The sequence below is a fragment of the Pseudoliparis swirei genome, chromosome 14, assembly GCF_029220125.1.
Source record: "Pseudoliparis swirei isolate HS2019 ecotype Mariana Trench chromosome 14, NWPU_hadal_v1, whole genome shotgun sequence".
Classification (NCBI taxonomy): domain Eukaryota; kingdom Metazoa; phylum Chordata; class Actinopteri; order Perciformes; family Liparidae; genus Pseudoliparis; species Pseudoliparis swirei.
In genome coordinates, this window is record NC_079401.1 from 3,421,025 (window position 1) to 3,447,813 (window position 26,789).

The 26,789-nt window shown below is 45.0% G+C and overlaps 1 protein-coding gene across 1 annotated transcript in view; it reads right to left on the minus strand.

The window, feature by feature from the left end:
- LOC130204371 (sodium-driven chloride bicarbonate exchanger-like) overlaps positions 1–26,789 on the minus strand; it is a 32,139-nt gene that overhangs the window by 1,921 nt on the left and 3,429 nt on the right. Inside the window, exons 4-26 of the mRNA XM_056431053.1 lie at positions 19,271–19,352; positions 16,811–16,954; positions 16,543–16,684; positions 14,938–15,098; positions 13,941–14,129; positions 12,329–12,417; positions 11,923–12,080; positions 11,662–11,749; positions 10,732–10,878; positions 10,166–10,266; positions 9,128–9,302; positions 8,778–8,911; positions 8,398–8,643; positions 7,075–7,180; positions 5,797–5,958; positions 4,512–4,625; positions 3,952–4,113; positions 2,817–3,068; positions 2,655–2,723; positions 2,401–2,574; positions 2,002–2,124; positions 1,857–1,921; positions 1,082–1,195 (exon numbers count right to left, since the gene is read on the minus strand). Of these exons, the coding sequence (XP_056287028.1) occupies positions 1,082–1,195; positions 1,857–1,921; positions 2,002–2,124; positions 2,401–2,574; positions 2,655–2,723; positions 2,817–3,068; positions 3,952–4,113; positions 4,512–4,625; positions 5,797–5,958; positions 7,075–7,180; positions 8,398–8,643; positions 8,778–8,911; positions 9,128–9,302; positions 10,166–10,266; positions 10,732–10,878; positions 11,662–11,749; positions 11,923–12,080; positions 12,329–12,417; positions 13,941–14,129; positions 14,938–15,098; positions 16,543–16,684; positions 16,811–16,954; positions 19,271–19,352 (3,197 nt within the window). The remainder of the gene's footprint in view (positions 1–1,081; positions 1,196–1,856; positions 1,922–2,001; positions 2,125–2,400; positions 2,575–2,654; positions 2,724–2,816; positions 3,069–3,951; positions 4,114–4,511; positions 4,626–5,796; positions 5,959–7,074; positions 7,181–8,397; positions 8,644–8,777; positions 8,912–9,127; positions 9,303–10,165; positions 10,267–10,731; positions 10,879–11,661; positions 11,750–11,922; positions 12,081–12,328; positions 12,418–13,940; positions 14,130–14,937; positions 15,099–16,542; positions 16,685–16,810; positions 16,955–19,270; positions 19,353–26,789) is intronic.

The window sequence follows — 26,789 nt, forward strand, 5'->3', positions numbered from 1 at the left end:
CAAAATATCAGAAAGAGGAAAGACTCGATGTATATGGTGTCTGTACAAGGAGGGGATTTTTTTTAGAAAGTGCAGATGCTGACAACAGGCTGACAATGACTCAATCAATCCAGGTCCCACAGCATGCAAACAGGATGACTCAGTTTAAAGGGACAGTTCACCCCATAATCAAAAATAGATATTTCGTGGTGCTCAAAGCTCCAAAAACAGAAATCATGACCCGTTGACTCAAAGATAATCCACGGACCATGGAGAAACTTTTTTTTCTTTCTACTGAGCTACTGAACGAGGCCCGTGGATCATCTTTGCTGTTGATATTTTGCTGAGTATCACATCGTACTATCAAGTGGTGACATCTCCCAACACTCCCATGTGAGAGGAACCGTGTGTATTCTTGGCTTTGGGGGTGAACTGTCCCTTTAATAGCAGTTGGCTCCACCTTCAACCTTACAGCTGGGCTACGTGACGTATGGAGCAACTTGTTTTACTACTTTTACAACATGCGGAGGCGTCATTAAATGTGCCAATGACGTAACATGCACACTCGGGCCGTGCCGCGTGGTCGATCCACCCACATTCAGCCGACTCTCTGTTGACTCAGACATCTTTTCCCGGACACCGAAATCGTAACGCACAGCTCGGACCGACGGCGTTATCTTCATGCGACAAAAAGCAGTAAACAGAAACCACGGGACAAGAATCTCCATGCCGACAGCGACTGGGAACAACTCACCTTCGGGTTATCGGCTTCTGGGAGGTTAGGAAGGGGAGCTATGGGTTGGAGTGGAAGGAGAGAGGCGGGAGTCCCTATGTTAGTCTACTCTGTGGGACGTCTGTGAGAGCTGATAAAACATTGTTATCTAAACACAATAGCGCCTCAGTTTCCTGGAAAAATAAGAAGTAAATGTACCGTCACATTTGATAATAAACACATGCTGCTGCGTGCTCTTACACCCAAATGTCACTGTTTCCCCCTTTTTTTGACCCTTTAATAAAAAAAACCATTAGAATCCTCTCGTCAGCAGCATTCGGTGCATGAGGGAGACTGATCCGTACATGTGATGTGAACGAGGAGGCTAACCTCTTAGCGCTTGGTTCCTTCTTGGTGCTCTCAGCAGGGTTGATGCTCTTCCACACGTTCCCAAAAGATCCTTTGGACATCTCGTCAGTGATGTTCACCGTGGCCGGGTCGCACCTTCGCGCAGGGAGGAGGAGGGGGGGGGGGGGCAACGACAGTTATTCCACTTTGCATGTGACGTCGTCTGCTAAGAAACATGCTCACGGGAGCAAGTCCCACTGATAACTCGGCAAACTCCCCGTTGTGAAGCAACCTTGAAGAACATTTTGGAACATTTCTAGCAGAGTTCATTAGCTTAGCTTCCTAGTCTGTTGAAAGGTACCACAATATATCTAGCAGCTTCTTTAAAGCTCAGTTATAAACATAAAATTCCATGTGTTTCATTAATACGCAAACAGAAATGTGGAAAAAACATGTGTGGTTTTATATGTTTCTGGGTCTAACCTAGCTGCCTCCTAAATGTAGCTTCGTACTCAACCTCCAAAGTGGTATCCATCTTCTTCTTATCTCACTCGAAACATGAAAGAGAATATGTTCATTTCACTCAGAAACTATAAATCCAGCCCAAGAATTTGGATGTGGCTTCATATTTTACAGCAAAACCGCTAATTGCTAACGCCGAATACCATTGGCCACTTCATTCAATCAGCTGCAGCTGCTCTGGATGACGTCTTCATTAGATCGACTCACTAACATATCATTTGTATGTACTTAGCGTGATTATTTCGCTGCTGTAGAAGGACGCTTTGGCGCCTGGTTAAAGATCCAAACGACTTACTTCAAGTGTCCCTCCAGTGGCACTTGCACAATGCCTTCTTCCTCTGCGATGACACTGTGCTCCTCCTGGAGGAAGAGACCAGAGAGAACATCTGAGCCGCTGCGTGGACCGCAGCTCTCATCACAACGGCGGGCTACTACTGCACCTCTTCTTCGGCATCCTCCAGTTTCTTCTTCTTCCACTCGGGAATCAAGTCGTCCAGCCAACTCAGTTCCCTCTTGGTGAAGATCAAGTCCAGCAGCTTCCGGATGAACACCAGGGCCAAGACCTGACGCAGCACACACACACACACACACACACGTAACAGTTCTTAAATGGTTCTTTAAAAGGCTTTGTGGTTCTACCAAGAACCATCACCGACTGAAAAAAGAACTATTTAAGGATATGGTTCTTTAAAGAACCCTGGTTTGAAAGGTTCTTTGTGGAGCCAGAAATGGTGCCCTAAAGAACCATTTTTTGAAGGTTCTTTAAGACACCATTTTCGGTTCCAGATGGCACCTTCATGGTTCTGCACACACGGGGGGGAAAAGGGCAGCCCGGTTACCATCATGGGGAAGACGATGGCGGCCTTGGAGGTCTTGATGACCCAGAGCAGGATCAAGCAGCTGAGCTGGACCAAGGTGAAGAGGTGCACCTTCCTCAGCGGGACGTGACGAAGGTAGATGAAGTCCGGCTGATGTTTGGCCGGCATGATGAACAGCCTCAGACGGTCAAAGAACTGCACGGTACACACAAAGTCAAGAATTCATCCTGCATCTTTATCTCCATTAACCCTTCATAGCAGCAGGCCGTTCTCACCTGGATGCCTCTGAGGGAGGAAGCCCCCATGTACAGGAAGACCCCGTACAGCACAGGCATGGGGATGAACTGGAGACACACAGACACATGTTTATTCAATGAACAACGAAAATCAATAAACATTACGGCGTGGGTGTGTGTTTTTGCCGTTCCTCCGCTGACCTTCAGCACAGATGTCATGAAGACGGAGCAGCCCATGAGGACGAAGATCAGGAGGCCGGTAAAGCGTTGCTCTCTGATCCCGAGGAACTTGGGCTGCTCTCCGGGAGCAGAGCACTCCGACTCCAGCTTCAGGCTGTTCACGTGGGAGATGGAGAGCACCGTGGCGGCCACGAACCACGGCAGGCCCATCACCGAGCACACGCCCAGCATCACCCCCACCACGAACAGGTCCAGGTGGTAGCCGCAGCCCTTCTGCAAGGAACCGGGCAAAGATAGCCGGGTTTAGATACAGCAGGTGTTAAAGTGATGATGGCCGTCTCAAAACTAACAGGAAGTCCTGGCAAAATATGTCAAAATATAGTATGCCAAAATATGCCAAAATAAAGGTCATAGTATAGTATGCCAAAATATGTCAAAATAAAAGTCAAAATATAGTATGCCAAAATATGCCAAAATAAAGGTCAGAGTATAGTCTGCCAAAATATGTCAAAATAAAAGTCATAGTATAGTATGCCAAAATATGTCAAAATAGTATGTCAAAATAAAGGTCAAAGTTTAGTATGCCAAAATATGTCAAAATAAAAGTCATAGTATAGTATGCCAAAATATGTCAAAATAAAGGTGAGTATAGTCTGCCAAAATATGTCAAAATAAAAGTCATAGTATAGTATGCCAAAATATGTCAAAATAGTATGTCAAAATAAAGGTCATAGTTTAGTATGCCAAAATATGTCAAAATAAAAGTCATAGTATAGTATGCCAAAATATGTCAAAATAAAAGTCATAGTATAGTATGCCAAAATATGTCAAAATAAAGGTCATAGTATAGTATGCCAAAATATGTCAAAATAAAGGTCATAGTATAGTATGCCAAAATATGTCAAAATAAAAGTCATAGTATAGTATGCCAAAATATGTCAAAATAGTATTAACTATGTATAGAGTGTATTTATGATTCATTTAATGTTATCTTCATTGACAAAAAAAGTGCTTTACTTTGAAAAATAAGGACATTTCTAAGTGACCCCAAACCTTTGAACGGTAGTGTATATCAGTAAGAGCATAACAATATACATCTGCTATAAAATTGCATTAATTTGGTTATTTTTCGTGTGACTTGAAGGTTTTTAAATACCTTTAGTTTGTGCTCCTTCCTGTTTATGATGACAGCTGTGATCTGCTGGTCCATGAAGATGAGGATGGTGCACAGCAGAGCGGGGAGGAAGGTGATGATGGTGGTCCACCAGGGGTTTGGCCCCACGGGGTTTATGAGCCAGCCGCGATCGTCTCTGGTGGGCTGGGAGGGGGGGGGGGGGACAACAACAAAAGAAAGGTAGAGATGAGCCCGTGAGAGGAAGATGTCGGATCACTTACATGGCTTTGACTTCAATGTTTGACCTCTGATCTCAAAATACTCTCTAACCATTCTGAAATGCATTTAAAGTGCGTTTGCCATCTCTCAAATCCTGGAGTCAGTCAAAGACGAACAATATCATCACTGCCCTGAAGAAAAGACTCACGGAAAGTCACAGAACCGGAGATGCACACTGCAAAAGTAAAACTACAGCAGCGTAGCCGATGATGACATAACATGACAGCTGCATCCAAATGACACTCACTGTGCACACATTGGACTTTGTTTACACGTCAGCATCTAAAGTCGAGTGTCTCCAACCGATGCACATGCAGACTTACTTTGAAATTGCTGGGGACCTGCAGTTTAGGAGACGGGATCCCCAAGGCGTAGTCCACCAGAACCATCGTCAGGATGGTGATGAAGACTGCAAAGTCACTGATGATGGCCCGCACCTGGAGAGAACACGCACACACACACACACACACACACACACACACACACACTTATCACACAAAAGTCCGTCTTACATCGGAATATTGTCGACTCTCTTTTGGACCTTCTAAGACATTTTCAAGATTCCACTGACTGCGTTTAGCCGACACCAACGCTGCTAATTCATTTGTGAATGTAAGAAGAGAGCTGCCATCTGTATTTAAATTCATTGTTTTTGGTTTTGAAGTTAAGGGTGTTGTCCAGTTCCAGTGCAGATGTACGGTCTTTTAGTAAAGTCCTTGTTTGGGAATCACAAAATACAAACTGATGCCTCCTGGTTATCTATCGTGTATATTTTAATATGAAGATATTGATCCTCCGTCCTGTGTATTAATACAAATTGTAGCTCATTGCAAGTCAAAAGTAATATATATTCCTTCTTTTTCCAGCTCTGCTCTGATTGGTCCAGTCTGAGGGAAGACTCTCTCCTGTGATCAAGTCAATGTGCGCCTCTTTTTGTTCGTTTTGCTTCTCTTTCCATTTATTTTGTGTCACTTTGAGGTTGTTAAGTGTCCCTATGAGGTTGTGTAGTGTCTCTTTGAGATTGTTTAGTGTCTCTTTGAGGTTGTTAAGGGTCACTTTGAGGTTGTTTAGTGTCACTTTGAGGTTGTTTAGTGTCACTTTGAGGTTGTTTAGTCTATCTTTGAGGTCGTTTTTTGTCACTTTGAGGTTGTTTAGTGTCACTTTGAGGTTGTTTAGTCTATCTTTGAGGTCGTTTAGTGTCACTTTGAGGTTGTGTAGTGTCACTTTGAGGTTGTTAAGTGTCCCTTTGTTGTGGTTTAGGGTCCCTATGAGGTTGTGTCGTGTCTCTGAGGTTGTTTAGGGTCACTTTGAGGTTGTTTAGTTTCTCTTTGAGGTCGTTTAGTGTCACTGAGGTTATTTAGGGTCACGTTGAGGTTGTGTAGTGTCACTTTGAGGTTGTTTAGTCTCTCTTTGAGGTCGTTTAGTGTCACTTTGAGGTTATTTAGGGTCACGTTGAGGTTGTGTAGTGTCACTTTGAGGTTGTTTAGTCTCTCTTTGAGGTCGTTTAGTGTCACTTTGAGGTTGTTTAGTGTCACTTTGAGGTTGTTTAGTTTCTCTTTGAGGTCGTTGAGTGTCTCTTTGTGGTCGTTGAATGTGTCTTTCGCGTACCTTGGTGGGAAAGTAGCGGCTCGTCTTGAACTCCTTGAGGAAGGCCGACATGAAGACGGTGGAGAAGAAGAGGAGGACGGACCAGAAGAGGACGTCGGGGACGTAGGGGCCGTGGGGGCTGCAGGCGTTGCCCTCGAACTCCCCGTGAAACATCTCGCACTCCTACTGGCACCAGAGGACACGGTGATGATGACGACGATGAAGACGGTGGGAATAATAATGATTACAATGTCAGTGGAAATAATATCGATGAAGGACGATCTGAATTGGTACTTTTATCTTCCACGTATTCGCCGCTCTATGCTATAAATATCTATACAGCACATGATTCATCTATTTGCTTCCATCCCAGTGGCCTCCCAGTGCATATCTAACTATTTGTAGCCATTCACGTGTGTGAGTGTCGCAGCGTACCGCCGCTGGCACGACTGATTTGTGTCTGACTGCGAGAGAATCCACTCTTCACACTTCCTCTCATGCTAAATCCTGCCCACGCGCTCTTAATCCCCACCTAGATTTATGACGCTTCCTGATGAGACACCACACGGTGCCAAAGACGGCAAGAAATATCCACCAACTACGTTTGATTGTGTTAATTGAAGGCTGGGTTAGCGTTACCATCTAGAGCATGATAAACATCTACCTTAAATTACCATCTTTAGGTAATTTAAGCATGATTCAGGGTTCATACACATGTTGACCAATGGGTTTCCAGGACTTTAAACCAAATTCCCATGACCAAACTTTTTTTTTTAAACTTAGTGTAAACATGAAAAAGTGAGAACATGTTCTATTTAAACTAACAATGAGAATTCCAAAGCATACAGTAAATAAGCTTAAATGACTCAAATGAATAAGAGACAATAGTTTGATTAAAAGAATTAAACATTGATGTCTTTTCAGTTACGGTGCGTTCACTTGCAGTGCGTAAAATGTGCGCTGCGAGTGTGAAAAAGCGTATGTTGGCATATATTTTGAGCGGCATTCTTTTAAAAGCACATTAATTATTTAAAACTCAGCGTAAATGCACATATGAATATAAACACATTTCTATGACTTTTCCAAAAGTGTTGGGATTTTTTTTTCTCCAGGACTTTTCCAGGCCTGGAAATAACCATTTACAAATTCCAGAACTTTTCCAGGTTTTCCATGACCGTACGACTCCTGATGATTACAAGTTGCATCTCAAAATGTTGCATCTCAAAAAGCCTTCGATGACCCTTATTTAAATCTACTTGTGTCCAGATATGTTCTCTCCAAGCGTCATGGGTGAATTACCTTGACCTCGAGCATGGTCCAGTTGACCTGGGAGGCCGAGATGTTCTTCTGGTCCCAGAAGTGCAGGGTGTCGTTGCTGGGGTTCATGGGCTCCACACACTCACACCTGAGGAGGATAGGCCTTCATTAGTTTCCTTAAGTACTCGTAGGAGAACAAGTTGAAAATACTAAATCGCTAAATACATTCATTCATTAAGACAATTTTTTTTTAAATTGTAAAAAGAGAGAGAGAGAAAGAGAAACTAACAAACTAGCAATTTCATAAAGATTTCCAATTCTCAGGAAAGATTCATCCTGTTCTCTGAAGCTAAAATTCACTGTGAATGTTTGCCGGGTTTCTTTTTGTTCTCGTATATTTAACTAAATACTTTTGGATTTGGACCGGCGCTTGCACAAAACAAAGAAATCTCAATAAGTCTACTTTAGCTTTTGGAATTAGCATTTTCCAATTTTCTGACCTTTTATACAATTAATGTAATGATTGAGAAAAATAATAGGCAGATTAATTGCAGCCCCCCGCCCCCCCTCCCCACCCCTTGCATTACGCACCACTTTCGACATGCATCAAGATCACAAAACTAAATGTTCTGTGGATAACGCACGATGCTCCTCGACATAAAGCAAAACCCATTGCAGAAAGAAGACCGTGTTATCTGCTGTACCATGGCACCATGTGTGTAAATGTGCTACAGGTGGGTACACTGTGTATGTGTGAACGATGACGTCATCAGTACAGGATGCTTCCCGGGAGTGGATCTTAAAGCCACTAGTGGTCATTTTTATTTTGTGGTAATTTGGGCCTTCCATGTGGACGAAAGAGGTAGTATTTCAACAAGCATAAAGAATAATTAAGATTATAAATCGCCAATCTCTGGTACTTAAAGGAGCAGGGTTCACACACACATGTTGACCAATGGATGTCCAGGACATTTCCCTAACTTTAAACCAAATGTCCATGACCAAACGAGTAAATGAGAGACAACAGTTTGATTAAAAAGAATAAATATGTAAATAAATGTTTATTCTTTTAATCAAAATGTAAACATATGAATATAAAACAATGTTCATGACTTTACCCAAAAAGTTTTGGGTATTTAATTTGTTTTTTCCCAGGGACTTGTACAGGCCTGGAAATAAACATTTTTAAATTCCATGACTTTTCCCCGTTTTCCATGACCGTACGAACCCTGTAGGAGGCATTCATATTTAATTTTCATTTAATTTAACATCACTTTCAGGTCATTCTTTTGGTCCTTACTTGTGTTCATCGAACAGTCCGAAACAAAACGGCATCCCTCGTGGATTTGGTAAAGGAGCACTTACGAGTACTGCGTGAGTTTCTGAAGGTCGTTGTTTTTATTGATGGGGTAGTTCACCCCGAGGTGCATCAGCTTCTCCAGGGCCTCGTAGATGAAGATGATGCAGATGAGCGCCGCGAAAGCTTCCTCTGTGAAGCGCGTGATGTAACAGACGAGCGAGCTGGCGTCCGTGGCCACCAGCAGGAGACAGAAGAAGGCCGTCCACAGGCCGATGCACGCCCTCAGGGAGAGGTAGGAGAGGCCGTACTCCCTGAGAGAGACGACACACACGCACACACACACACACACACACAGGAGTGATGGGGATGAGCAACACGGTCGTCCATCGACACAGATATTTCCACGATAACGAAACACGATTTATTGTGAAAGAAGACAACCTACTTGCAGAACTTGAAGAGGATTTTCTCAAAGACAAGAACGGGCCCGGTGCTGCCCAGGATGGTGAGGGGCTGACCGGCAAAAATAGAGTAGGCTATTCCAGTCATGGAAGCCCCGAACAGGGACTCGATAGCACTCTGAGAACACGGGGAACAAAGAAATGCTTTGGTTCAACAGCGTTGAGTTGTTTCCCCTCTCAGCTGCACACTTGAGCTAATTGCTAACGCTGGCATAGCAACAGGCTCACAATGGCAAATGTAAATTCGTATTATGGCAGAAGAGCAGAAGAACAGAGTGTTTCTGAAGAGTTTATTTTCAGGGTGCAACACGATCCTGTCTCGGGAGCAGCTTACCACGCGTCCCTCCGTGGCCTCACCCAGGAGTCCTCCGAAGGTGATGACCGGCGACATGCAGGCGCAGTAGAGGAAGAGGAACGAGGCCAGACACTGCAGGCTGATGGCATCCGTGAAGTCGGAGACGTAGTGAGGGGCCTTTCGCTTGATGTCCATGAATAAGCCGCCGAATAACCTGATGAGGTGGAATTTTTAGGAAAGAATCGCCGGCAGAAATGAAATGCACGCGTTGCCACGAACAGCCACGTGTTAACAGAAACATTGCATGTGCATCGATATCTTCGTCTCAGAAGGCCGCGTGTGCACGTGCGTTTATTTAAGAGACTCAGCCAGAGCGAGCAGGTTTTCTTCTGCTGCAACAAGCCAGCTATGGCAATAGCGGGGCCGTTAGGCTTATTTCGGTCTGAGGTTGATAACTGAGACTGAGCTTCTGGGCCGTGGCATTGCTGCGTGTTTTTGTTTGTTTTTGTAATCTTTAAATCCCTTCTGTAAATCTTAATATTGGCCCCGTCAAATCATCACGCGTCAAATAAAATTCTTGATCTCGAGAACAGAAATCATGAGGCGGAACATTTTTTGTTTCATAAAATAAAGAGCTTGCTCTGCGGTGGATCTCACAGAAATAACAAATACAACACATGTATGTACCTCATGTTCAGTTATAAATAAACTCTTTTAAAGAACTCTCCTGTTAGAAATCAATCAATAAAAAAAGCAATTGCCGCCCTATTAAAGTTAGTGACATGGTCATTATACACATCAGATTAATGTAATGAGGATGACGTAAAAAGAACTGCGTAAAAACAGATTTTTAAGATACGTACTTAAGATACGGCGAATACAAAATGTTGCCCTTCATAATGTGCCATATTATCTAAACTCGTCATGAACTAAAAGGCAAGTGTGATGAATGATAACGGGCCGGGAGGGTAAGACTGCCTCTTCAGAGAAACTAGATTTATAGCATGGGGACGGCTAACAGGCGACAGGGAGATGGAGATGAAGACGAAGACGAAGACGAGCCCATCCGACACTCACCTCCCGGTGCGCTGCATCTCGGGGCCGCCGTGCCCTCCGTGTTCCTCCGACTCTCCATGATCCGTCACCCCGTTGGGAAGGGGGGGGATCTTCCGCTTTTCCTGTGTCATCGAGACCACCGTCAGTAAACTGTCATCATCATCATCTTCATCATCATCCTCATCATCATCATCATCGGGTCGACAATAAGCGACAGCCGCACGGAGTCAGGCAAAAATAAACCGCCGTGTGTCCATCAAATTTACCGCATGAGTTTGACGGCGAAGAAAAAATTCAGATTCAGATTCTGAAAAAAGACTTTCTGATCGGTCACAAACGAGATGGACGATTCCTTCAAAGTGGAGCGAAGTAGCTCATTTGGAGAGGATTGAGAGCAGAGCCCTGGGGAGCGGCACCAGAGCCCTGGGGAGCGGCACCAGAGCCCCACGCAGTCTATGAGGAGAGCGCAGATGCTTCAGTGTTTCTCAGCAGGCAGCGTGACTCAGAGGCACGTTACGATACACACCGCCAACGTCTTAAAAGGAATAACTATACATTTTGTTTTGTTGGTAACGTCAATGGTTTACCTGAGACGGCACGTTTTTGGGAGGCTCTATTCTGATGGAGGGGTCCCACTCGCCAGGGGGTAACACTGTCACCTGGTCCAGAAACTCATCAATGCCCGCCACCAAGTCATTCCTGTCTTTGGCCTTGTACGCGACGTCATGGAAGATCTGTGGAGAAAGAAGATTAGATATCACATCTGCTTTTATCACTACGGAAGAGAGGAAAAAAAGGAAATTGCAGGGGATTTATAAATCTGAATGTGGTTTAATGGGTGGCAGGATCATTTTGTTATTGTTGTAGTACTCGGTTCGGCCACAAGAGGCCACCACCCCAAGTTCTAAACAGGACCGACAGTGTTCATGTTTTCTTCCACATGAGTGTTAATTTACACAACTTGCTGACATACAATACGTGAACCTGGTGTTTAGAGTGCATGGAGACATTTAAAAAACACATGGAATAAAAAAATAAAAAGAGGGCCACAAACAAGTGATAGTGGTGCACTTCAGCCCACTGCAACTTCACCTCTTTCTCAGATAAGAAACAAAATGTTAGGAACCGTAGAAAGATTATCCTGTCACATGAGAGGAAACTGTTTAAATCAGAAAATGGATCACAACAAAGTGAAATAGCTTCATATATTCAAGCAGAAGGCGGCTCCTTCAACTTCTCGTTTAACAGGCCGGATGGCATGAAAAACAGGTTATTTCTAATAATCTATATCATAAAGCTGCCCAGGGAATACAGATACACATTTATATCCCCAACTAACTCTTTATATGGAGGTGGAAAAGGCTGGTAATAAATAAATAACCATCTTAAATACCTTAAAGCACAAACTAGCACATCAATACAATACTTTGATGTCAGAAGTCCTCATTGCTGTGGTATCCAGCATCATCATACACAGCTAGAATATGAACTTTAATAATGCTGTGCTTTGGCCTCACCTCATCCGTCATCAGGGTAGCAATAGACCGGCCAATTTCATGATACTGTGGCCCCTTTCCCAGAGGGCCGAGCAGGATGAAAAGAAACCTGTGTACCACGGAGGAAAGCAGGTAAGTCAGAAACAAATCCATTTCTAATGAAGCATTGAGGGGATTATGAGCTTATCTCTCCAGACTTGAAACAGTTGACACAGCAAAAGAGAGGCAGAGAGACGAGCGGGGGGGGGGGGGGGGGGGCTTTTCCAGCAGTTTGCGTATGACCTGGTGGTGATGGGAACCTCAGCCAGGCCATTGAGGAGCACGGCGGGAGCCAGGCGGACGAAGGCCACCACGGGGCGGTCGAGGAACTCCAGCTCCCCGACCAGGACGTTGGACGCCTCGGCACCGGGAGGGATCTTCTTCATGAAGTGGAGGTCGATCTGCGAGACAGAAAGAAACCAAAGGAACAAAGAAGATCGAGTTATGATTACAGTAAATAATCCGTCTCCGATTCTGATGGACCGCACAACGAAAGACACACAAGCTCCGGTCATGTTGGATTCCAGCCGGTTTCCCAGGGCAAGGTGACCATTTCACATGTAACCCGACCTTGGTTAAACACGCAGCACTGGTTATGTGTCCAGCTATCGGTGGCCGTGGATAAACAGCGGGACCGGCGGGGGCTCACCTTGCTGAAGTCGACAGCGCTGTTTTCTCGGCTCACGTCCTGTTTGCCGTCCGCGTTAGCCGGATGGGACTGAGGTGAGACCGTTTGGCCTGTCGGGCAGAGCGGGAAACCAACATCACGTCAACTGTTATCACGGAGGCTCGGCCTATCACAACACTACTTTCCCACACAAAGACAAAAGGTCTCCGGTGAGCGACTAGAGGGTACGGTTACGATCTCTGAAAGAAATATGATACAACAGTGGACCCTTTTGTTGTAGGCGATGTGCTTTTAGCCCTCGTAACAAAGGATAATATTGTACCTTGTTTCAGAGTGTACCTGGTGGGTGAGATGAGTCGTTCTCTGAGGAATGCTCAGTGCAGTGGACATCGTGATGTGAGCACAATCATGCTGAACTTATTTCATTCCTCGTGGACAAAGCCTGTTTCCACCTTTTTCCAGTTGTTATGCTAATCCACTTCATATTTACCGTAAAGACTTGATGGTTTAACAAATTGCGTGTTATGCAGTTAGCTTCCGCTATTAGCAATTAGTCACTGTTATGAGTGAAGAACATGAGTCACGGATCTTCTATGGTTTCTAGTCATTAAGTGGAGAGCATAATCATGACACCAGTACACTGCACATGCCCGGTTTGACCGCATCAATAATTCTGCAGAATTGCTACCTTAGCCAAAGTCTTTCAAAGTACAGAAAAACTTCTGCATACTTAAAACCATCTACTTCTCTATTCATGTTCTCACTTTAGAGAGTTTCTAAATGAGATCAGCTAAATGGAGCATCACGACTGGGAGTAGAATGTAGAGGTTATTTCTATCTTCTTAACCCATTTCAAACTTCTCATGATGATGCTCTCCACCTTAATGAGTTCCTTTGTATTCTATTGCTACTCCTATCTCCAGGCTTTTAGCGGTTAAGAGCATCAGCTGAGGCGTTGTGGTTGCCTGTGTGGATTTCCTGCTCTGTGATGTCATGTGCGACGGGTCAGTAGCCTCGCGCAACTGCCTGAACACCACTAAGGCGTTTTGGTGTTGGTGTTGCCAAAGGGAGTGTCTGGGCTCATTTAACCCTCCTGTTACCTTTATATTTACTGACATATTTTACCCTCGGGGTCAATTTGACCCCAGCAATTAAAACCTCCAGGAAATTATTAGAATTAATATTGTTTTCCAAGTTTAAGTGTGAGGTACTTTATGTGTGTTTGTTGACTACCTAAATAGCCCTTTAAATATATAAAAAAGTTGATATTTCTTATATGTTTGACACAGTGAAAAACAGCCTGGGGTCAAATTGACCCGACAGAACACCGACATTAAACATTGAATGGGGTCAAATTGACCCTAAGGTAACAGGAGGGTTAAATGTGATGCAGGGGTGGAAAGACATGACACACACACACACACGTGCAAAACCCATGCAGACGACAAGAAACACAGACACAAAAACGGAGAGACACAAACGAGAAAGGAGAAAATGAGATATCAAACAGCAGTAACAACAGTAAGTCACAGATGGACAGACTTTGGAGAAATGCATGCAAAGGATTGCAACTTTAAACATGAAAACGGACTCAATATATTCCAGTGAGTCAAGGACCGGCCCGTCGGCTCACCATTCTTGTCCATGGAATGAGGCTCGGACTGCTTCTTGCCGATGTCGGCGAAGGAGCGTACGATCGGGATGCGGTTGGCCAGTTTCTTGTGGTTTTGGTGGTGGTGATGTTTGAGCAGGGCCTCGCGGATCCTCTTCCTGGCCTCCGGACCTACAGGGCCCGACAACTCGTGCTGATCCAGAAGCATGTCTGAGAAAGTAAAGATACACACAGACGGAAAAATAGGTTTCCGCATTTACCTCTGTTAGCACATGTGGAAGTCACAATGGCCACGACTGATGGCGATGAAGAAAAACGACCCGCTGCTGATTTAATCTCACCAAACCAGGTTAAAATCACGCAGCACATTTTTTCCCACAATCAGATGAACACTCTCTTCGGCCGACCCTCAAAAGGCACAGTTTTCCCACGTGGTGGACTTGTGCTCACACGGTAGAATGTCAGCCGTGTTGACCCGGCACATCTCTGAGATGGGAACTTTAATAATTCATATTTATTAAAAGTAACAAACAAGGCCGGAGCACTTTGTTCGTACAGAACAATTCAGCAACAAGGAAACTGTGCAACGCGAAGACGAGATGAAGATGCAATGGAATAAAGCTAATTAAACAGGATCATTCGCATCACTGCAGTTACAGGGCGGTGAGGAGATGTACACCTGTATTTAAAAAGGAACAGAGTTAGCGGAGACCTCAATTACAACTTTTAACAATTTAGCTTTTAAGTTAGCATTTAAAAAGTGAGCACTAACTTGAACTCATTGGTCTTTGAGTCCAAAAACAACGATGGCACCAAATTCACACATCACATTCATCTTGTATATCGAGAATGTATTAAGTGTTTCTCTGGCTGCAGAATGGGCTGTGGAAGGAAATCTGATGAACTGCCTCAAGTGATGTCACTTGGGTCAGCACAAGTTTGAAAAGATGAATGAAATTCTTTTAGTTTTGCCCAATGTGTAGCACAAACTGATATGTTTGAACCACCGAGTGTTCACCTGCGATCTCCTCCAGCGAGTTGGCCCTCATGTCCAGCATCACGGTGCCGTTCATGATGCAGCTGCGCAGCTCGAACAGGCTGTGTAGAGACAGAGTGGCGACGTAGGGTTTACTCCATCGCTCACCGCCGTCCTCGACATCCTCCTCAAACTTAAGCCACCTGCACGGATAGAAAAAACAACTGGGTAAAATACATAGACGTCATAAATGTGCCTTAAGTTTACGGTCCCGACACAGAGCACGTTGGTGGTTGTTGTGGAGACAGCTTCCTCCCTTTACTGGTGAAATGTTCCTTAAGTGTTGAAAGTTATATGCACCTTTTATGCAAGTTATATCTACCAGGCTTCTTACACATGTGGAGCAGTAGATTTCCAGGACTTTAAACCAAATTTCCATGACCAAACTTGAGTGAAGTCTCGGTGTACACATGATTATTCCTGAGCTACTGCTACGCCGCCAGTATGTGGAGTGTATGCCGGCTGATATTTTGAGCGTCTTTCTTTTAAAACCATATTAATTATTTCAAACTCAGCGTAAAATGAACATATGAATGTAACAAATATCCATGATTTTCCAAATTTGTTGTGATTTACATTTTTTCAATAACCATATTAAAATTCCATGACTTTTCCAGGTTTTCCATGACCGTACGAACCCTGATATATGCAAGTTATATACAAGTTAAACAGTCTACGGCGCACATTTTTATTAAACAGCTTTTAACCCTTGTGTTGCCTTCGGGTCATTTTGACCCGATTCAATGTTTAACCCTCCTGTCGCCTTCGGGTCAATTTGACCCGATTCAATGTTTAATGTCGGTGTTCTTTCGGGAGTCAACAAACAAACATAAAGTACCTCACACTTAAACTTGGAAAACAATATTAATTCTAATAATTTTCTGGAGATTTTAATAGCTGGTGTCATATTGACCTCAAGGGTAAAATATGTTAGTAAATATAAAGGTAACAGGAGGGTTAAACATTGAATCGGGTCAAATTGACCCAAAGGCAACACAAGGGTTAAGTGATGTCGTCCTTTTATGCAGTTCTTTGGTTCCCCTAATTTAGTTTGTCTGTTTAAAAAAATATATATTTGTATCTTAACATTCTATTTGTTTTGCCTTGATTCTCTGTAGAGCACTTTGTAAAATTTGTTTTTAAAGGTGTTATATAAATAAAGTTATTATTATTACCTTCGCATTGATAATGCGGAAGGTTATGTTTTGATCGCCGTGTATTTATTTATTTGTATGCGTGTTACACGCATAACTAAAAAAGTATTAAACCGAATCGCATGAAATTTGGTGGGATGATTGGTAATTATCCGGGGACCATTTGATTAGATTTTGGGATTGATGGGGTCAAAGGTCAAGGTCATGAAAAGGTCCAAATCTTCTTTTTACCATAGCGCGGTCAATTTGTATCCAATTGGCATAAAACTAATGCCAAAATGTTCATAATTCAATGCCCAATCTTGTGATATGCGAAGGTATGCGCTCTACCGAGTGCCCATTTTAGTTATTGTTATTATAACAACCGATAAAAGCGTGCAGTCAGACACAGACAGGATCTACAAAAAAAGGCAACGCTCATGCGGTGGTGTACCTGGCTGTCTCTTTCCATTCGGCGTCCTCCCCCTCCCGGAGGCAGATTTCGTCCAGCTCGGTGAACAGGGCGTGGGGGATGTGCTCCTCGTCGTCATCCTCTGTCCCCAGCAGAAACTGCACCCTCTGAGCCGGCGTGCCTGCTGCAGCCAACGGCACAGGATATGGAGATTATAGACACATGGATGGAATATGATGTCCGTTGGGCAGAACTGGTTCGGCGTGAAACCGACGCCGGAGGTGAGCTTCGGTGCATTTTGAAGACCTACTGTGTGAGGGGGATCCTCTTCCATCGTCGGCGGTGGAGTCCCTCTCCTTGGACCTCTTCCTGTGTTTGTGTCCGTGGTGACGGTGGCGTCTGTGCGACCTCCGGCCCAGGGGAACGTGAACTCCGATGTAGAGAGTGCGGTGACCTGGAAGGCAACACGCAGCCGACGTTAACATTCTTCCGGCGGTCAAGGCTAGTTTGATCTTTCCCGCCTTTTTACGTTGTCGCCAAACTTGCGTTTTCTTCGACCGGACTGACTTCACGTCGCAGTGTATATCCATGTGAGTACGACATGCTGTCGCTTCATCTTTTTATCCTATCAGACGTGTGTGTGATAGTGTCGTAATTAGCGTATGGATTCTTGAGTTGTGGCCCAAACCAGCAAAGTAGCTCGAAATGCTGCGAATGCTACTGAATTGACATGTGGCATCTGCAGGAGAAGAGAACTGCTCCAATTCTCATTGTTTGGGGGATTTTAAACGACAGATTTCAGAGACAGCTGGAAAAACATGACCATCCAGTTAAATATTCTGTAATTCATTTCACTATACTCATTCAATTCCATGCAGCCCTTTGAAAAGTACGACAGCACAGCCTTAAAGGTGTCTTTAGATTGTCTTTGCATCCCGCTGTGGTAGAAGGTGACCCACGTCCTCTCTTTCCCAAAACAATCTCAAAGAAAAGGATGTTGCGTAACCCCTGGTTCTCTCCGGCGCCAGCTCACTGAGGGAGAACCAGAGGTGTCATGTGGCGAGGAACACGGTCGGCTTTCAGAGCGTGCACTATTGGCAATGAGAGCAATGAGATGGGGCGTGACCGAGTCGGTGCACTGAAACTCAACGATGGGAACAGTCGGGCGGCGGCAGGTTGTGTAGTTAGAGTGGAACCAGAGAAGCAGCACTTTGTAAATGAACTGCTCGCTGGAATAAAGAGCTCTTGTCCTCTCTAATGCTGAACATCGATTCTTGAAATTGGATGACTTTTACAATTAGGGAGTTTTTTTTTCTCGTTTTATTTTTAATCAAGCCAGAACACATCGTTAAACTGGGATTGCGAGAGGATGTTGCACGATGTGAGCGTTCTCTGTGATGGTGGTGAGCACGCATCCACAGGGTCATATTTTGGTCTCAGGAAAGTGGCTGTGATCAAATTAAAATAAACACTTTTAAGGAATGCAGATGCAACTTGGTGTCAAAATATGGAAACCGGTCTTAGACATGGTGGACCCCTCACTTTGCCGTGCCAGATTAAAAACACCGGAACCGATGCTGACTTGATTTGATGATGTAACCTTAAAGATGTACTTATGTCAGACTGGTGATGTGCGAATGTCTTATTTGCTTTGGTTTTTCTCGTTATTTTTTAATCTATTTTATGGTCTGTTTTTTGTTGTTCTTTACCTTTTTATTTCTCCTTTCCCTTTGTATTGTATCTTTAATGTCCTGTCTTGTTCATTTGTAAAATCAAAATATATATATATATAAAAAGATGCAACTTGGAAATACACAGCATATCAGAGCATATCTATGTTTAAGGTATTGCTTCCACTTACAAACAATAATGTGTTTGTCTTTATTTCAATACTTCCGTATTTGAGGCTTTCTAATTTCCTACAACAGCAGGTCACTGTAGTTTTTAGTCGGGAACCGTGTATTGGTCGGAGAGTATTTTTCATCAGCATATTAATCAAAATGTGGTGCTCTCGTGTGTATTTGGGGCAGCAGCATGGTTGTATGTGAACACAAGGCTTTGGCTCCACAGGTAATGTTAGTGTGATACGTTTATAGTGTTTTTTTAAAGAAAAACATATTATATTACCATATCTCACCTTCAAATCCAACTGCTGCTGTGTCTTTCATAGCATAATTCAAACTGTAACATGTAAGCCAATCTAGGGTCTCATATAAATCCCAAATGAGGACGCGGTGGGTGTCGTGGCTGAAAGGCACCAGTGAGTTAACCTCAGAGGAGCTCCTTGACAGAGTCAACGTTGCCACAGCATCAGACCGACAGCTCCTCATTTCAGGCTCCTTGAGATGAAAGCCCCGACTCACCGGCAGCGATCAAAGCGTTCATGTTCTGGATTTGAGAAGATTTCTGTTTATTCTCCAGCCAAGTAAAGAAACTCAGTAAACCTGTTCTTTGTAAGAAGCTGTCGATGCAGGATGCTGTCGGTGCATGAATCGGCCTCTCCGTCTCTTTTATGACGACGCAAACACACGAGCAGAGAATACAGCTATATCATGACATCTCATCAATTAAGTTTGACTACAAAGGGAAAGAAAATACACTTCTTGACGACAACCAGGGCCAAAAATACAAACAGTACCAATGATAGATTTCGTTTCACTTGCAACCTGCCACTTGCAAAGCTAACTCACTGGAGTGCCTATTTTACTTTTATCGTCACCCCTCAAAATATTTATTTGTAAATTGTACAATGTTACTTCTGGCTTGTTACCTTCTAGTTCTTCCTTCTCAAAGTTGGTGTTGAGCATGGAGCGCGTGCCACCGCGGTCCACCACTGCCTCCTCATCGGCTCTCTGGAAGACACACACACACACACGAGGAGCACGAACAGTTTGCGTGTTTTAAACATATTCTCTTATTAGAATCACATGCATCCAAAAAAAGGAAGCGGACACGTAATCAGCGTTAATAAATAAGGTGTCAAGCATGTCACGACCCACAATGCCACACTGAGCCAGATGCCATCGAAATTACGTAAGCCTATTTGTAAATCAGAACGCAAACTCAGCATCGGAAACCCAGACTGTCACCATGGCAACGATAGGGCAGGGTGACATGCCCTTTCGTTGATGAGGATGCGACATAGAGCTTTCCTGACCTTGAAAAAATCGGAAGAAAGAAAAAGGGACTTTGAACGCTCGCTCTGCTTTTTAAATATTGACTGGAAACGCTGGCTTGTTGTTCAGGATGCTTTCAAATCAGGACGGTCATCATGCGAGATGAAAATGTCCATGCAGAAACATGCTGCCGCGTCATCGTTTGGAACAGATGCTCTGATGCCGCGTTATTTTTATGAGAGAACCAACACCTCCCATATCAACACTCGCCAACTAAAAATATGCGTCACTGAAAAAGAACCCACATATTAAGTGATAACAAGAGGCAGCGTGGATCCGATATTGACGGCGTTCGGCCTGGAATAGAACGGTGGCTTCCTGTTGTTGTTCCTATCAAATTCCAATGCTCAGGGAACCGCAGGTCAATCAATACCTCCGGGCCATAAACAATTATGACTCAATAACCTTCTCCCCACTCTCTCCCCCAAATCCAGGTGTATGCCTCTGTTCCTTTTTCATTATTACATCATCTGCCCTCTAGATGCCCTCCAGCAGTTATTATTATTAATATCATTATTACCGTTTGAGTAGAACACACTAATTAGCTGCCTCATTATCTATCCTTCTGCCAGCCATAAGCATAAACACTACAACTGGAATGGAGGAACAATAAGCTAAATAACTACTTAGTTTTGGACTTTAGAAAAAAGATCCACAGTTGGACATGCCCCTCAAATAAGATTACGGATTACTGTAAGAGAGAGAAGGCATCTTTGAGTAACACATTGACTGTAGTATCTTAATCTTATTGCTATTCTATCTTGCGCGAGTGTCAAACTAAATATTAATCCCTCTATTGTTTATATTTTGACTCCTGTTGTTTTTTTCCTCATTCCTCTGTTGTAATGTTTGAGAAATCTCTGGCACAAGCATTTCCTTTAGGTTTAATAAAGTTCTATTTGATCTTAAACCCCGTTAGTTTTCCAGTTGTACACAGGTGGCCTGTGTATTCTCTTTTGTGCTTTTAACTAGGCACAACCACAAGCTAAACAAACAATAATGACAAGAATATAGCCGACTTAATGCGAACATTTACCACTAGAGGATCACTCATGATGCAAATCACACATAAGGGGCCATTTAGACACAATCGTGGCTATTTTCAATCAGTGGCATTATCAAAAAGGTTAAAGAAACCCCCTGAGTTCATCTCAATTAATTATTCAGCCTGAGGAAAAAGAAAGGTCGACATCTCTTTTGAAGTTGAAAATAGACTCACGAGCAGTGGACTTGCTATTAGCTCATAACTAGTCTTGTTGTCAAAATGTACACAGATGTTGATGGTTTTTTATTAATATGTTGAATTGCTTGAAATTAAGCCGTGAAAGGCTTTTAACGTGTTGAGAAAAATCAGATTTTTAAATAAAAAAATCAGATCTTTTCAGTCAAAAAAAAGTATATTTTCAGTCAAAAATAAAAATAAATCAGTCAAAAATCAGATATTTTCAGTCAAAAATCAGATATTTTCAGTCAAAAATCAATTATTTTTGGTCAAAAAACAGAATTTGTGTTGCAAAAACAACAACATAAGGCTTCATTATACTATGAATGTGAAATGCAAACAATAATCAACCTGGGAGGCTTGTGGCATACGGTATTGGAACAAGCTGGAGCAATACCATATACTGCCCACACACACACACACCCACACACACACACGGACACACACGGACAACCACGTGACACCAGCCGAAGCATGGAAGACGCGTGTGGGCAGATGTTGGATGCTGACATGCGCACTGAGGGACGTTAGCGGTGCCGGTCGCTCACACACAGATGGGGACTCGTCATCAAGTCCCTACGGAGACAGACTTCCCTAGATTCCCCCCCGACAGATGGTTCACGGTAATCTGAAATGCCCGGGTGTTCTCGTTGTGTGTTCATGCCGTCGTTAGCCGTGCCTCTGCACTCCGAGTCACTGGGATCTAATCCTCCTCCGATCTCAAGACTGACCGCTGCCCACCGTATCCTGAGAGGAGTCACATCATCGGCGCTCCAGACAGAGAGGTGGCATCCCGACACCAGGGGGGGGGAAAGAACTCGATAAAAGAGCCGACAGAAGAGCTGCGCCGAGGGACCGTGAGAGCTCGTCCACAGGGAACGCCAGAATCAACACAAAATGACTCTTCCTCCAAGTCGCTTCACATTTCTTTGTTTTTATTTTTCCACGTGGTAGAGACGGCAGCAAAAGGAACAGAACATTCTCATGAACCTGGGAGGGAGCTGGGGGGGGGGGGTTTCAGCCATTATGCAACTCAAAAAGCCCCAGCATATCACGTGAGGATCAGACTCTGAGTAACCTCCCGTCTACCAAAGACACGTCCGACCAGTGTCTCCATCTCCCGGCGACAAGTCCCATCTCACGAGATTCCAGAACGAGACTCGGTGTGACGCAATGACGAACGGACAGTTATTTATCTGAAGGGTCCTTTCCGTAAAGTTAGAGCTCTTTTAGTCGCCGTCGGCTGCAGCGTTCTCGAAAACATGTTGTCCGTATTTAGATATCTGAAAATAGGGATCGGGTTGAAAAATACCACCGTGACCCTTTCACAAGAGCACAGAGTTGTTGGGATCCATAGTTTTAATACAATGCAGTAGAGAATTATCAATACAATAGGTAGAAAGTACAAAGTTGCATTCTGATACCAGAACAGAAATGTTTTCCCCCACTAGAACTGAAAGATAACACAGTGGACTGTATCGCTGTCGAGTTGTGAGGTGTAGGAAAAGGTCAGAGGTCATCACTGGACTGACCTGCTCAATGATACGTGTGTGTGATGTCTTTGTGTGACTGAATGGTTGTGATATGCATGTCGTTTTCATGTCATTGTCCTGTAGATGACATTGTGATCTCACTGAGATGTTGTTTTCCGTCCTTCCATCTCCTGATAAATATTGGGATGCCCTGCTCCTCTCCGCTCCCTGTGAGCCAGAGTCTCCCGCCGGCAGGTCCCTGCTACTATATATAGACACCAGCTCGTGACGCTGAACCCAGACCCGCCGAGAGAGAGAGAGAGAGAGTTGCATCTCTGCTCGCCAATCTGGGTTGAGATTAATCTGCCGGGCCTTCAGGGCGGGATAAAGCCTCGTCTCTGTTCGCTGATGGAGGGCCCTGCGTGGCGGAGTGAATTAAATGAGCCGTTTTCTACGGGTTTGCCCCGCCGGTCGCTGATGAAGGTTTCGCGGAGGGAGGGAGAGAGATTTAAAACAGGGACGGCCGGCTCCACTCGACAAACATTACAATTGGGCTACAAAAAGCAACAATTAAAGATGAAAACTGTCAACTGTGCTGCATCCTGATTGGTGCAGGAAGGCACAGTGCGTCTCCGGGGCCTTTAAACTCGAGTGAATCCACAAATAAGACAACAAGCAAAAAACAACTGAATAAAATAGATCACGTCCCTGATAGGATTGTTACCGCCAGTGTACCCAGGTGTCTCTGGAAGGACTGGATCTAGAGTTCCATGTTCCCAAGCAGGTGAGGCCATGCACAGGTTTCCCACGTCAAGGTCATAAACAAAACACGCGTTGGTGTATGTGTGTGTGTGTGTGTTGGGGGGATGCAACAGGCCCCATTCTAGCAAACTTGTTAATCACTCTGCATTCTCATCCAGATCCACCCCACGAGACAAGGGGGGGGGGGCATTCCTCCACCATTCCATCCGCCGACCTCTCAACACCCGATTCCTCTTCCGCCTGCATGTCCTGATGAGTTTCACGCCCGGCATTGTCAAACTGCGCCTGAGGAGGATCGAGTGACTGAACCACAACCCCCAAAAAAAAAGCCGACGTGGGGGGGGGGGGGCTGACTACTTCTCCTACCGGAGGGTGAGCCAAGCAACTGCAGCCACCGATGGGCTGGATGGGACAAGAAGCTCTCCTACAGGCGCCGAACTTGTGCGGTATTTTTATTTGATACGAGTCCACAAATAAACCCAGCCGACGGGGAAAGTGACCCGGACATCCTCTAACGAGACTCATCGCACACTTCCTCCTGACGTAGACGTGCCCTGCCACCAGCGGGTGGAATTTAAATGACATTTCTAGATGGGGTCATGGGAGATGATAACATGTGAATATTGAAATTCAGCAACTCGTTTTGCCATCGTTTGTTTGGATGCAAGTGAACGAGGGATAGAAATACTGACTCCACGTCACACAAATAAAATAGATATGACTGCACATTTATTAGACAAGAGCCTGGTGTGGGGATGAAAAGTGCTCTCAGGCTAATGCCGTGAGACCAGCAGGAGGGGAGGACAGACTAGTCAAAAACAAGTAAAGTAGTTTGACTTTCATACAGTGAGATTTCTACCATCGGGGAGGGAAAAGACGGGATGGGAAAATAACTGATGTCAGTGAACGCAACACTCGCCGAGCGTATTAACTGTCCAGTGATGTTATCTTTCATACGTAACTGGCTGTAAAACAACAGAGGTGTGGACACCATATCTTATATTCCATTATAAATATATACACACCACGGACCTATTGATTCTCACTCGCTCCTCTGCAGGAATCTCACGTCGTTCTCAGGGAAGATGTGACCTCATTTATCTCTCCTGAGGTTCGGACAACAGCAGCCAAGAAGAATGTTTCCATCCCTACACCTCGAGATCTCGGCCATGAGGTGTACTCTAGGAAATCCTGCCAGATGTAGCACAATGCATACACTCATTACACAGAGTACGGGCTGAAACGAGCCAAGCAGGTGGTGTTTTCTACTAATACTCAGGCCGGGTCTTAATGTACATCTGTTTATTTACTGTCACTCTGTGCGAGGAGGCAGAGCGACTCTGTAGCTGGCAGCCAGCTAAGAGGGGAATGGATTATAAACGACTGTACGTGCCCCGCGATTGGCCGACGTCATAGTTTTCATCCCTACAGATGGCCGTGGTTACCGCGGCGATGGCAGCCAGGATCAGCATCCGGAGAGCCACGGGGGGGGGGGGGGGGACATCTCTGAGTCGTCACTTCTCTCTCTCTCGCTGACCTTGTTGGACATCGTTTGAAGTATGGTAAGCAGGTAAGGGAGACATTCTTGCGAGTCCTAAAAGCACCACACAAAAACAAAACAAAATCCACCGGCTCCCGGCTTCCGTTCGCCCGCTTCCTCTCCCTCACAGATCACCGGGGTCAGCGCGGCGGGTATAAGCTCCTCTCTCGCCCCAGAAATGACAGCACAGCACCCATCTGTCGGCCAAACCTCCCCCGGGAGCGTTCGCATGAACGGCGGCGCCACGGGCTTCTCTCTGAGCTCTCAAACGAGACGCGCTCTGGAGAATACCGGCGATCGGAAAACGATGGATTAGTATTTCCAGTTGGACAGCAGCGGGTCAAAGACATGCTTGGCGGCATCGAAGCGACCTACCTGATGGATAAATCCTCTACTGTGGTCCGCAGAGAGCATGGTGTGCCTCCTTGTGAGGTCGGGGGCAAGGTGCCCGCCAACTCCCCTTGTGCTTGCGGCGACGGGAAGACGAGATGGCCGAGGGCTCCGGGCCTCGAGCGCGGGACCGAGAGCGAGCGCTTGTGTTTACGTGTGAAAGTCAGAGAAAAGAAGAAAAAGAACCTCTCCTCCTCCTCCTGCCCCTCAGGCGCTCTCTCCTCGGACACCTTTCCCGTGCAGGAACATGGCAGCGACCCCGCTCCGGAAAAGAAAGAAGAAGAAAAAAGCACCGCGAGAAGACGGCGTGAAATCAAAACAAAAAAAAGTGGCGAGCTCGGCGCGGCTCAGACTCTCCCTCCCGACTGCTTTCATCCAAAGAGCTGCATCAAATATTCTCTGACGAGCGTCCATCCGCCAATCCCTCCTCCTCCTCCCTCCCCAGAGAGCTTAGTGCTCTGACATCACGGATGCTGCTGCTCCACTGAGCCTCGTAGCTCTGCTGCCCTAGAGAGACGCCTCAGGAGTCAAATAGCGGCGTTCCTGCTTCACGCCGTCCCAGTGCGCACCTCACCGCCGGGCGAGAAGCGAGCATTTGCAGTCTTGCCGAATACAGTGAGAGCATCTTTAGGCACGAGTGTCTGCACGGGATACCTGGAGGAGGAGGAGGGGGAGGGGGGGCGGGGGGCCGTCGTGCATCGTCAGCGGAAACTTTGGGTCGAGGAAACGGCGTGCTGGAAACGGACCCGGAGGAACGACTTGTGTCTGCAGCGCCGCCTCGTACGGGTACAGCGACGCTGTCCTTGAGGTCTCGGGGATCAGACGGAAAATCACGCCATGATCGATTTTTCGCTCCTCGCCATCTGCCTCTCACATTCAAAGGTTTACGGTCACTTTGAAACGTCCTAATTTTTCAAAGTAAAGCACTGTTTTTAAAAATGAAGATAACATTAAATTAATCATAAATACTCTCTCTGCATAGTTAATGTGTAGATGACTATTCTCTGGTTTTAATGAAGTCTCTACAGAGGTGTGTAGAGGCCCATCTCCAGTGTTCTAATGGTACATTGTGACTAGACTAGCGGAGGGGTAGAAAACCCTTGAAAACCCTTTTTATGTGAGCGCAGCTGAAAACAGTTATGCTGGCAGAGAGGAGTTGTGGCTTTTTCCAAGCGTCGCTTCAACAATCCCAGAGAGGTGTTCCTTTGTGAGGATTATCACGCTGAACCATGGGGAAACTAGAGCAGCCTGGAGAAAATGTGCCAAATCTTTTACTATAAAAAATAAAAATGTAAGTATAAGATCTTAAAAAAAAGGTTTTCTTACTTCCTCAAAGGGCAAAGTATTAATAATTCTTTACTTTCATTTAAAAAGTGATAGTTATGATGTAAAAACACTCATTTGCAAGGAAATGATCGGATGTAATATCCATATCCAGGACTCATTCTGCAGTACAATGTCCCCTGTGACTCATGTGTATGTCACTACTGACGCATCGGAGTCGTGTTGGGTTTGTCCGTTCTGGGCCACCGTAGAAACATGGCCGACTCCGTATGTCGCTGAGAAGCTTCTTATACACACGGGCTCTCGAAGGAGGCCTCTGGGAAGTATTAGGACCGTGGACAGCTATCGAAATGAGAGCAAAGGTATCTTTGGTGGACTTGGTAACGCATCTCAAACGACACACATATTAGGGGATTCAATAAGATGTGGAATCGCTGACTTAA